The sequence below is a fragment of the Mustela lutreola genome, chromosome 2 (assembly GCF_030435805.1).
Source record: "Mustela lutreola isolate mMusLut2 chromosome 2, mMusLut2.pri, whole genome shotgun sequence".
NCBI lineage: Eukaryota > Metazoa > Chordata > Mammalia > Carnivora > Mustelidae > Mustela > Mustela lutreola.
Window position 1 is genome coordinate 15,404,158 of NC_081291.1, and position 11,692 is coordinate 15,415,849.

An 11,692-nucleotide genomic window follows, 5' to 3' on the forward strand; every position below is an offset into this window, starting at 1 on the left:
CCTGCCTCACCTGGGCCGCCTGTCACGCCACAGACGGGATGGCCTCCCAGAGGGCCGGGGTAGGCCCCAGACCCATAGCCTGGAGTCCACCGCAGGAACGGAGGAGCGTCCGGGTGCGCTGGGCGCGGGCAGCAGAGAGAGCACGGGAGGCGGGGTCCCGCCCCTGCCCCTGCCTGGGCGCGGCGCCCCGCCCCCGCCACCTAGGGGAGCCCCGCCCCGTCTCCGCCACCTGGGGGAGCCCAGCCCCCGCAGCCGCGGTAAGGACAAGGTCTCCCGGAACCGCAGCACCCCCCTCATTTCCTCCCGGCCTCTCCGTCGCCCCTCTCCACTTCCGGCGCGGGACCCCCGCCCCCGTCCTCGCCCACCTCACACGCACGCAGTTTCGAGCCTTCCGGGGGCTGAGTCACTCACTGCACCAGAATTCCCGCGGTGACCTCGGACAGCCTGGGCGAAGCTCGGGGTGGTCTCAGGGTCCGCGCCCCCGCCCGGCCCCACCCCGCCCGCTCCCTGGCATCCAATCCGTCGCCGAGTTCCAAGCCACGCCCTGATCCGACTGGGCTCCCACAGCCCGGACCCCCGCCCCGCCGCCGCTTCTCCAGCGCTGAGATGCCCCGCGCTGCGGCCTGCGGTGCCCCTCGGACCTCTCCTGCCCCAGCTGACCCTCGAGCCACACTTAAGTTTCTCGAAATCCCGCCCCCGCGCCCTCCGCCCCGGCCCCGCAGCCCCCTGCCCGGCCCCGGCTTGTGCCGGTCCCGGGCTCCCACGGCCCAGAGCACACAGCTCCATTGTCCCGGTTATCTGCACTTTGTTATATTTGTTTGATTATGCAGGCCCGGATCGGGGACGTGGAGCTCCGGGAGGGCCGGGCGGGTGTGACTCAGCCTGGTGTCCTGGCCCAGCCAGTACTACCTGTAGGTGTTCAAGGATGTTTGGGAATGAAAAGGGGGCCTTGGTTCCTCTGGTGGGTTAAACGGGGTCAAAGGATGCGGCCCTCACCTATCTCTCCCATCAGCCTCGCCTGGCAAAGAAAGACACTCAAGAGTATAAGGGACCCAGTTTATTCCCAGGTCATCAGACCCCGGGTACCACCAGGATGTCAAATCTGGGCTGCCCACACCTTCCAAGAGCTGGTCACCCGAGGTCAGCTAAGGAAGTAGGGAGAAGTGGGGGACTGGCTACAACCAAAGTAGCAAAAGGCAGCCCTGTTCAGGAGTCAGACACTATGGTGGACACCAAGGATCCCAGGACTTGTATTGACCCTGAGTACTGACCCCGACTCACCTCTGAACCTGAGTGGCCCTAATGGACCTGTGTCTAGTCGGGGAAATCCTGGTATATTGTCCCAACAAGGGTTTTGGTCTCCCAGGCCATGTAGTCTTTCCTTACAGGAACTCTCCAGATTCCACCCTCCCCCAACACTGAACACCCTTTCAGTCCTTTACTCCTCAGTCAGAATGCTGGGATGGTCAGAGATGGTCCTCGACTTCCTCAGGTTGGGGGTCTGGACAACAGGTGGCCTTGGGCACAGCTTCATTGTGTAGCTTGGACAGGAGCCGGGCTGTCTCCTGGGTGATCTCAAAATGCTTGGGCAGTGCGGTGCGGCGCAGAGGGCTCCCCTCAGGCGACGAGGAGGAGACAGGGCCAGGTCCCCGCCTCCGCAAACTCCCTCGGGTCACTGATGCAACAGGGGTCTCTTCGCTCAATTTGGAAGCTACCTGGGCCAAGCTGGATAGCTGGTGGGTGACAGGCCGCACACCGCCCCGGGGATATTTCACTGGTTGACGGCTGAAGTGACCACGGGATTGTGTCCCCAGCAGTGAGTCCTCTGGACCTTGGCTGGACACTGCAGGATGGCATGGTCGTTGCTGAGGACCCCTAAGTCCTCTGGATATCTCCTGGGAGTCATCTCTCAGCCAAGCCACCCCAGGCAAGAACACCCCTACAACTCCTGGGCTGCCCCCCAACATACTTACCTTCCCCTCCCTCCTCTCTGGTGTCCTCAACCATGTCTCTCTGGTCACTTTGTGGAGTTGGAATCTGTAGGAACATACCCAAGACCAAAACCCCAACAATAAAATCCCAGTTCTTTGAGATTCTTGGAGAGCTGAGGGTTTGTTCCTGGATATGTAAAAGGTCTTTGGCAGTTTTAGTATCTGGGGTGACGATGCCCTTTATAGTAATCCTGCTTATCCCCTTATGAAGAGCAGTATTACTAATCTCAGCTATGGGCTCCATGTGGGAAGGAGCACCCTCGCTCAGCAGCCAGCCAGCCCAGGGAGTGACTTAGCCATGTCCGCATGAGTAGCAGGTCACCTACCTGCCTCCGCTCCGCCCTGCTCTGCTCAGCAACTCTGCACACCTGCTTTTCAATGTATCTGTATATACTTCAGTTGATCTTTAGCTAAATGCTAACAGCAGCATTTAGTTCTTTCTACATGTCTTGAGCACTTTTTGAGCCATTCCATGGCTCTGAGACCCAGTGCTCACTGACAGCCCCTTTGCCAGCTCTGGGCCACTGTGCGGGGGAGGTGCAGGTTCTCGGAAATGATGTGTGTAACAGGATCTGAGGGACAGGGAAGCCACCAGTAGGAGTCTCATCTGTAAATGGTTTTCACTAACAGTATCTACCTCTCAGGGCTGTGGTGATGATAATAGGAAGCCTATAAAATGCCCATACATAGTAGGTGTGTGGTGCCTGGCATTCCACAGACCCCTCTTTGGCCTCACTTTCTACCACCTTCTCTTCCTAATTCATTACAGCTTGGGGCTGCACCTTAAACACACCAGGCATGCTCTCACCTCAGGGCCTTTGCACTGACTGTTCCCTTCAGAACCCCCTTCCCCAGATCTCCATCTGGCTCAATCCTCCCCCACATCTTTCCAGTCTTTGCTCAAATCTACCTTTTCCAAGGAGACTGGCCACAGCATCCTATTTACTGCTACATACTGCTCTCCACCTCTTCTTGGTGCCCCCCATGTCTCTTACCTTGCACTACCCTTTCTTTCTTTTTTTTTTTAAAGATTTCATTTATTTATTTGACAGACAGAGATCACAAGTAGGCAGAGAGGCAGGCAGAGAGAGAGAGGAGGAAGCAGGCTCCCCACTGAGCAGAGAGCCCGATGCGGGGCTCGATCCCAGGACCCTGGGATCATGACCCAAGCCAAAGGCAGCGGCCTAACCACTGAGCCACCCAGGCGCCCCTGCACTACCCTTTCTTTTCTTCTTCATAGTACTTGTCACCTTGTAATGTCCTACAAACTGACATTATACCATATTTCTTATTTGTTGTTGGTTTCTTTCCCAGTAGAATGCAGTCATCAAAAGGATGGGGTCTCTGAATAATTTACTCACTTATGTATTTGTAATGCCTACTACAACAGTGCTTGGTACATAGTATATGTTCAAGAAATATTCTGTTGCAGGAATAAATGATCACGTATGTTAGTAACTCTGCAGAGCTTTCATTCCTCCATTATTACTGCCATTGTTATCGCCCACCACTCCATTCCTCACTTTTAGGGAGAGAGGGAATGAAAGAGAAAAGTTTAAAGGCAAAGTGATGGAAGGAAGATGGGAGAGATTAAATGGGAAGAAGGGCCTCCCCATGTCTGTGGGCCCAGCGGGTTCCTACCTCAGGAGGTGTGGCCTCAGGATGCTTCTCCAAGGTACTGTGGGGCTCAGGGTCTGGGTCAGGATCTGATGCTAGGACTGGGGGCAGGGGATCTGGAGCAAGGTCAGAGGATGGTGGCTGGAGGTTGTTGTTTAGGAGAGGTCCAGGGGCTGGACTGGGGTCTTGGGGCAGGGGCTCAGTGGCCACAGGGAGGTCGTCCATTCCAAAGATTTGCTCATAGTATACAATGAGGAACTCGACGAGCTGGGCCTGGTGCCCAGAGTCTAGTAGGCAGGTGACAGGGCCGGCACCAGCTGTCCCTGGACCATCCGGTGGCCGCAGCAGTGTTGGGCCAAACACAATGCCCAGGTTGTTGGCAGACATCTTGTTTTCCTCAAACTGTGCAGCCACCCTGGGGATGGTATGAGGAAAAAGATCAGAGCACAGAATATGTGGTCATTGGCTGTCAGAGAAGAGCCGTAGGCCAGGCTCATGGCAACCCGCCCCAGTCATGGGTAAGTGTCCCAGTCATTGTTTGAGACCAGCAGCTACCTGCCTGGCAGTGGAGTTTGGGGTCGGCACCCAAAGTCTAGAGTCACGTATTAAAATTCAGAGCTCAGAAAACACATGCAAAGATCAGAAGTCAGCATCAGGGATCAGTCCCAGAGGTCAGTAGTTATGTCCACGGACGGGGTCACAGATCCGTGCCTTGGGTCAGAAGTCACATTTCAAGGTCAGGGACAGTGCACACCTGAACAGATGGGCCACCAGGTGCCGCAGGGTACTGTAGTTAGAGTCAGGCAGCTGCACCAAGAGGGTCTTCAGCGAGCGGATAACCTCAGGGCTGGGGCTGGGGGTCCCAGGGTCGTGCCCTGGGTCTGCATGCAGGGTCTTAGCCAGAGAGATGAAGGCGTCGTAGAGGTGGAAGGGGACCACGGGGTCAGTGAGCTGGGGGTGGAATGGCAGGAGGGACATGGGTTTGGGTGGGTTGCAGAGGGTCCTCAGCCTGAACCCACCCAGCCCCTACCCCTGAGCCACTGAGTACCCACCTCCTGGAGGAATCTCTTGAGAACACTTGAGACATCATGAGGTGAGTTTCCTGACATGTCCACCAATGCTCGACCATTCTCAAAAGCCTGGCACAGCCGCTCCACGCGGACCCGAGACCCACTGACCCGGTAAATGCCCTGTAGGGCAGGGGTAGGAGAGAAACATCCGGCTTACCAACTGGCCGTCAGGAGTGCCGGGTCACTACTGGGGGTGGTCAAGAATCAGGGCAGCACCTGCACACCCAGGGCACGCTGTTCTATCTCGGCTGTGCACTTAGTGATCACAAAGGGCACCTCCTCCGGGAAGTCCCTGGGCAGCTGCAGGAAGTCAACCCCAAAGAGGGGGGTCCGGGCTGGGAGCCGCCTATGTCCACAGAGGATCAGCAGAGTCTCCAGGCAGCGCTTGTGGCAGGTCAGAAAGCACTGAAGGGAATGTCACAGTGTTGGGAGGTCATCAGGGATCAGCAGGGGAAGGGAGGTCATAGGGATCCTCTGGGGAGTGGAGGAGACTCATAGGGCATCATTATAAGAGGGCATGTCCTAATGACAGAAAGGGCATAGGGATTTCAGGTCAGAGAAGTGTCTGGGGTCAGGGAGGTCACTGGGGTCAGAAGAGGTCATTGGTTGATGGGCCCAGGCCACACCTCCTCGCACTCGGTCCCGCTGACCATGAAGGCATCACACTCGCGGCACTTGGCTGGGCCCCGGAGCCGCCGCAGCCGGTGAGTCTGGGCCGCATTGGACAGCGTCCACTTCCTGAAGGGGCTTCCTAGGCCATTCTCCAGCCCATCTACCAGGTCTGCAGGGACACAGGGTCAAGGGTGTCTGGTCCACCCCACACCCCTCACCACACCCCATTTGCTTCCAGCCTTACCAGGGTCTCGCTCTTCAAAGTCATCTGAGGACTCGGTGCCTATGGATGACACCTTCACCAACCGCCTTGTGCCAGAGCCTAGAGTCAGAGCGTCACAGAGGTCAAGGGTCACAGAGATTGTGGGGAAGCTCCAGGGCTAAGGAGATATTCCTGGTTTTTAGGCTTTCCAGAACCACCCACAGATGCTCTTGGGGAAAGGGTCAGAGGTCAGGAGGAAAGTCAGGTCAGTGACTGGGGGTTGGAGAATGGGTCAGCAATCTGGGGGGTGGTTCAGAAGCTGGCTCAAGAGAATGGATCAGAGGGTGAAGAAAATAGGTCAGGGATGCAGGTAAGTCAAAGGTCAAGTGAAAGGTTAGAGATGGAGAGTCAGAGTCTGGTCGGGGACTGGGGACTGAGGACTAGAAGAGGGTTAGGGCCAGCTCCTAGCCACACCTGGGCTGGAAGTGGGAGAGTCCAGGGACCGGGACTCACTGCCACCACCCACACTGTCTGCATCGCCACCGGGAGTCCGGCCTGGAGTTCCTGGGAGGAAATAGGCCAATTAGGATGGACCCCTGCCCCGGCACCACTCATGCCTCCCTATCACTGTGCTCACCCTGCCAGCCTGTGCCTGCGTCCTCCCAGGGGCCTGCCTCCGAGGCATTTTCATCCAGCCGTGGTGGTGGGGGGCAGGAGATCTTCTTTCTTGTGTCCAGGGGAGAGCTGAAAGGAGAGGTCTGAGGGCTCTGGTGACCAGGAAACTGCCCTGGGATGACATCACCTGTGCATTGCGTCTAGGAGGACCCAACTCGAAGCACTTGTGTCTGGAAGCCTTGACACCAGTGAGCACCCAGTTCAATGACCCTAAAGTTCAGCCTCTCCCAGAACTGGAATACCCACCCCCAAAAGTGCTTTGGCAACCAAATCCAAGAACTGAGGCTTTGAGTTTTCTGACCCCCCCCAAGAGCTCAACCTGTGGTGCCAACAGCCTGCAACTGTCTCTGGGGCTCATTCCTGACCCTGGTCCCCGAGGGAGGCCCACCTGTGCGCAGCCGGCACGAACTCCTGGAAGGAGAAGGCAGGCGGAGGGGGTGGCGGGGCCTCGGGCTGCAGCACCCTCACGAACTCCTGGTAGCGCTGGCCGGGCTCGAAGGGCTCGCAGCACTCGGCCAGGGCGGAGAAGGCGCGGGGACCCCGCTCTGCCTGCGCCCCTCGGAGCTTGAACAGTCCCAGGGTCACCTGCGTGGTGGGGGTGGGGGGGTGGGAAGCGGGGCAGGGGAGGGGAGGACCAACGGCAGTCAGAGGGGGTGGAGCCTGACCTTCAGAGTCGCCATTGCGGCCAGGGTTTGGGGGCGGGGCGAGCAATGAGTAGCCGCTGGGGGATCGTGGTCAGAGCCTGACCTGGAGGAGGGGGAAGAGGGAGACAGGACCCCATGCGGGTAGCGCCCAGGCTGACGTGTGGTCAGGGACTGAGGGTGGAAACTGGTCGCCTAGGGAGGAGTCCTAGGCCCTGGGGATAGGTTAGGGGCAGAGGGCCTTCAACTGGGGCCAAAGGAGAATGTGGGGTGGCAGTGGGAAAGGGTCTCACCCGCCTCAGCACTTCGTCCCCCTGCAGCACCAGCTTGCGCACGTGCGACACGATCCGCTGTTTGGCGGCCTCTAGGTCTTGCTGCCGCGCATTGGCCTCGCGGACGCACATCTGGTACAGCGCCATGGCCTCCTGCACCTGGGGAGACCAGGCTAGGGCACATGTGGGACAGAGTGTGGGGCCGGGTGAGCTGCAGCTCTGGCGGGGGCATGGGGCTAGGTCCCCACCTTGGCCTGGGCCTCCTCTCGAGATCGCCGCCGCCGCTCCTGCTGTTTGCTGGGCCCTGGGGAAGCCTGGGGTGCCGGGTCCTCCGGAGACGCCTGGGAGCGAACCCACAGGTCCTCGCTGCGCTGTACATACTGGAGCTGGGCCCTCCGCAGCGCCTGCACTGCGTCATTCTGGGGCCGTGGGGGGTGGGGGCAGGAACAGAAGGGGACAGATCAGCACCTCTTCCTCTCTTCTGCCAGCCCAGCAAGGGTGCACCCACCCACTCTGCCAAGGCCTCACCATCCGCTTCTGCTCTTTCGTCCACTGCTCCTTAAACTCTTTCCGCCACTTCTCAATCTCAGTTCGTTTGGCTGCTAGGGGCTGGCAAGGAGGACAGATGGGGGTGGGGGGGCTGCCTCAGGGCCACACCCGGTCTCTCTGCTCCCCTCTACCACGTGCCTTTTATCCTCTGGACCCTCTCGGGGGTCTGCACTCTCCCCCACCCTCCAGCTCTCCACCTCATCCTTTCTAAAGCCTGGATCCAGAGATGCCAAAGCTCTCTTCCTGGGAACACTCAACGCCTTGCCCCATCCCCCCTCACCCCCCACCAAACCCTGCAAAGGAACAGAAGCAGTTTTGCAATTGCACAGGAAGCCTGGTTTGAATCTCTGCTGGGTAACCTTGGGCAAGTTCCTCAGCATCCCTGGGCCTCAGCTTCCTCATCAGTAAAATGGCACTGATGCTAAGTGCCTTCCCCCTGGGGAGGTGTGAATGGGATAGTTAGGGCAGCAGGGCCCCCTCACCTGGTAGTAATCTCTTTTCTGCTGGGCCACTGTTTCCATGGCTAGGGCTCCCAGGCTGAGGTCGTGTTCCAGAAACAGGGTGTAGATGTACTGCAGTGGCATGTGGTTCTGAGGGGGTGGGGGTGGGGGGAGGGTTGGCATTGGAGGATGCTGAGGATCTAGGGGCTCAGGGCTGGGGTTCTAGAGGCTCAGACCCCGTGGCAGGGGTCTGGTCATGGCTACCTGCTGGTGGATTGACACCTTGCCAGCCTCAGCGATCTTCATGATGCTTTTGGCAAACTCCAGCTCTGGGGGGAGACAGCAGGGGTCTGAGTTGGGCAGGATGTGGGCATTGCCTGGGGCCTGGGGTCGGGCAGAAGGGGCCCTCACCAAGGCTGGCTCTCTTCTCTGTCCAGGCCAGCAGCTCCTTGGCATAGCGGCTCCAGGTCTTGGCATACTCCAGAGCTGCATCCACACCGCCCGTGGTCCGAATGAGCCGCAAGTCCAGCTCCTCCCCTGGAGCAGGAGGTTGGACTTCTGACCTCTGAACCCTGACCTGTGGCAGCTTTCCCTGACCCCCAAGACTGACCAGACCTGTGACCCCTATTCTATACCCTATGGCTCCCCAAAACAGCCCTTTATGATCTTGTCCAGTTGCAATTTTATACCGATTCTCCACTGAGCCTGGGGTTCTCTGAGGGCAGGGGCTCAGCTCTGTGGTGTATATTGCCGTGTCCCTGGTGTGTGGAACAGGAAGGAAGGACTCCTTTCTGCCCCCACTTCCCCAGCCTCAAAGTCCCCTACCTGTAAGGGGCGCCGGACCCTCCGTGGAGGGGCGACTCCAAATGCTGGTTTCACTGGTCTGAGAGGGAGGGAGACAGCATTCAGGAGCAAGCGGGGGAGGGGCTTCAACCCCCTAGAGCCCCTCCCCCTGGAGACACCCTCCTCCCTGCCTCCTTGGTCCCACCCTTCACCTCATTGGCTGTGGGGGTCTTGTCAGACTCTGGGTCTCCTGAGAGCACGGGGTCTCCAGGCAGCATCTCAAGGGTCCTGGGAGGTAAGGGCGTCAGGATGCCACCCTCCACCCGGTCGGAATTGCTTAGGGGGTGTTGGGGGTCCCCCAGAGCAAGAGCAGTGTGTGATGGTCCTGGATTTCACCTCTGGGTCATCTCTTGTATCTGGGAGGTCTGAGTGTTTCTGGGGGGGATTAGATGAGTTTGTTTTCTTTCCTTTTTTTTTCTAAATGGGACTTGAGTTTAAAAGGTCCCAGGTGAATCTGGGGTCCACAGAGTGGGATCATAAGGATCTCAAATGTTTTAAGTGGTCACAAAGATATATGGGGGTCCTAGAACCATTTTGGGGATTTCCAGTGGATTTGGGGGCTGAATTTTGGGATTTTCCAGGTGTTTTGGAAGGACCCATCTTAGACTTCTCTGGTTGTTAGGTAAGTGGATCCAGATGTTATAGGTTCCTAATGCACCTAAATGGTTAGGGATTTGGGGCTGGCCCAGGCTCAGACTCACACGTTCCCCAGGGAGATCTCGAGGTTATCCAGGCTCCGGAAGATGTCACTGTACCTCTTCCTGCTCTCTGGAGCCGGGGGTAGCCCTGGGGGAGGGGAGTGTCACACATGGGCCAATCAAAGCCTCCCTCCACCCACGGAGGCCCCAACACCATGGCCCTTAGCCAGCTGTTTGGAGGTTGGGAAGAGAGAGACAGAGAGTGTTCTGGACCTGTAGAGAGTCCGAGATGGGGGCTGGTGAGTCAGGACTGAGGCAATGTTGCCTGAGGTGAAGCCAACTCAGGGCAGGCAGATGGACTCAGGCACAACCCAACACTGGGACAACCGCTCCGAGGAACAGAGACACCCACACACACATGGGCCCAGAAGCAAAGAGACAAAACAGATGTCTCAGATGCAGCCACACTGTCCCTGGGGAAAGAGCCAGCTTGACAATGGAACCACATGGACCTCAGGCCAGACAGATGGAAATACACGTGGGAGAGACCGGCACAGAGCCCGTGGCACAAACGCATATGGGCAGACTGAAACCAGAGGAACATAAAGACCGAATGACACTAGACATGCACAGCAGAGACACAAAGACAGCCGGAAATACAAGTCAGACCTTGCCACACTTCTGCCACAGCCCCCCTTCTGTGGGCTCCAGATCAGCAATGCCCCCTCCCCTGATTATGGAGGAGCCGGGTGGGGATTCTGCCGCATCTGCCTCTCCATCAGAGGTCGTGACACCCTGCCCCCATCACAAATATCAGAAGCAGAAGCGGCCACTTCCCCTTCCTGGGCCCCCTCCCCCAGGCATCCGGGGTGAAGACTCCAAAGGGGGAGGGGGTCAGGGAGTGATGTTCTGGCTCTCTCTCGGCTTGGGGGTCCCCATAGTGGAGGATGCTCGCGTCCCTCCCATTTGGGACTCCTTTCCCCGTTCTCTGGACGGAAAGGGCAGGCGAGACCACTCAATTTAGGAAGTGGGGTACGGTTGGGGGAGGTCCCTCTCGCATCCCTTATCCCGGACCGCCTACCCGGCTCTGCTGCGTCCATGGCCCGGCCCGAGGATCTCTCGGCGGGGTCCGGGACTGGGGCGGGATCTCGCTCCGGCGGGGCTCTGCCCCGATTTCCTGCTACGGCCGCCGCCGCCACCGCCACCCGGGTTCCGCGTAGCCCCGCCCAGCGGAGCTACGCCCCGCGACCGAACACGCCCCTGCTCAGCAGAGGCACCGCCCCCAGCTACACCTCCGCCGATTAGCCACGCCCCAGAGGCCCGGAAGCGCTTACCGCGCGCCCGGCCCAAACACGGGAGATGCTGTGGTGCCAGGGATTCCAGTGTGACCATACCAGACCTGGACACCCCATGGCTCCATTCCCGCCAAATCTTTGCGCGGCTTCGGAGCCCCAGCACACTCGTGTCCGGGGCGCCTATCCCTGCATCTTCTATCCTCCACGACGTAGCTACTTCCCTGCCCAGGGGCTTCTTGTATCCTGAACCCATACTGGCTCCACTGGGTCCATGGTGCCCCCTGGTGGAGAGGCCTGATGGCAGGCCTTATTCCAGTAAGTTCCCCCGGTGCTCTAGGGCAGCCCCAGTGACCTTGGAAACTGGATCAGACTCTTGAAGCCCCTCATTACAGTACAGCCAGAAGTGCCCCCTAGCACCTCTCTCAGGAACAGGGGTCATAGATCTCCACCCTGAGCACCCAGCAAATCATTCCCAGCAAACAAATCCCAAGTTCAGAGTTCTTGCCTCCCTGTTGGCTCAAACTGTCTCAGGGATTCCAAGTGATCACAATAGTCCCTCTGCCTGGTGGGTTCCAACACCCTTACACTTCCATACACCTTGGTCTGTGCTCACGTCCCATGTGATGCTCACAGTCATTCACTGATGGTCCCTGCCCTTTTCCTGCTTTGGAACCCAGGGCTTTCCTTGGGCTATGGGTCACAGTCCTCCTGATAGGGAAGCTGGACAGGGACAGACTGCTGAGGATGACCAAGGAGTGAAGATGGGAAAGGGTGGTGAGCCCCTCATGGATATCAGCAGGGAGGCAGAGTTTGTCTTCAAGCCTGGGCCTGGATACCAGGCCTCATA

General features: G+C 58.5%; 2 protein-coding genes across 6 annotated transcripts in view; both read right to left on the reverse strand.

Moving 5' to 3' along the window:
- PBX4 (PBX homeobox 4) overlaps positions 1-449 on the reverse strand; it is a 42,388-nt gene extending 41,939 nt beyond the window's left edge. The window contains exon 1 of one of the 3 annotated variants that reach the window (XM_059160647.1): positions 366-449. Coding sequence is in view for 1 of the 3 variants with exons in the window: in XM_059160644.1 (XP_059016627.1) it covers positions 11-297 (287 nt within the window). In the remaining 2 variants the exon portion in view is untranslated. The other 2 variants (XM_059160644.1, XM_059160648.1) reach the window with 2 other exon arrangements.
- A 593-nt stretch (positions 450-1,042) lies between these two features.
- On the reverse strand, positions 1,043-10,791 carry GMIP (GEM interacting protein). Of its 3 annotated transcripts, none has more exons than XM_059160640.1 (21): positions 10,632-10,791; positions 9,614-9,698; positions 9,065-9,140; positions 8,895-8,952; positions 8,481-8,606; positions 8,334-8,398; positions 8,112-8,219; positions 7,609-7,689; positions 7,329-7,499; positions 7,102-7,239; positions 6,556-6,752; positions 6,130-6,236; positions 5,967-6,056; positions 5,535-5,612; positions 5,305-5,459; positions 4,895-5,083; positions 4,661-4,798; positions 4,363-4,559; positions 3,633-4,023; positions 1,974-2,037; positions 1,043-1,843 (listed from the first exon to the last, which is right to left on the reverse strand). In XM_059160640.1, exons 1-21 carry the CDS (start codon positions 10,648-10,650, stop codon positions 1,467-1,469), a joined length of 2,910 nt encoding a protein of 969 aa, XP_059016623.1. In that variant the 5' UTR covers positions 10,651-10,791; the 3' UTR covers positions 1,043-1,466. The 3 variants fall into 3 exon arrangements, with proteins under 3 accessions (XP_059016623.1, XP_059016624.1, XP_059016625.1); XM_059160641.1 differs by lacking the exon at positions 10,632-10,791 and adding an exon at positions 10,220-10,577; XM_059160642.1 differs by lacking the exons at positions 8,895-8,952; positions 9,065-9,140; positions 10,632-10,791 and adding an exon at positions 10,220-10,574.
- Positions 10,792-11,692: the final 901 nt, after the last annotated feature.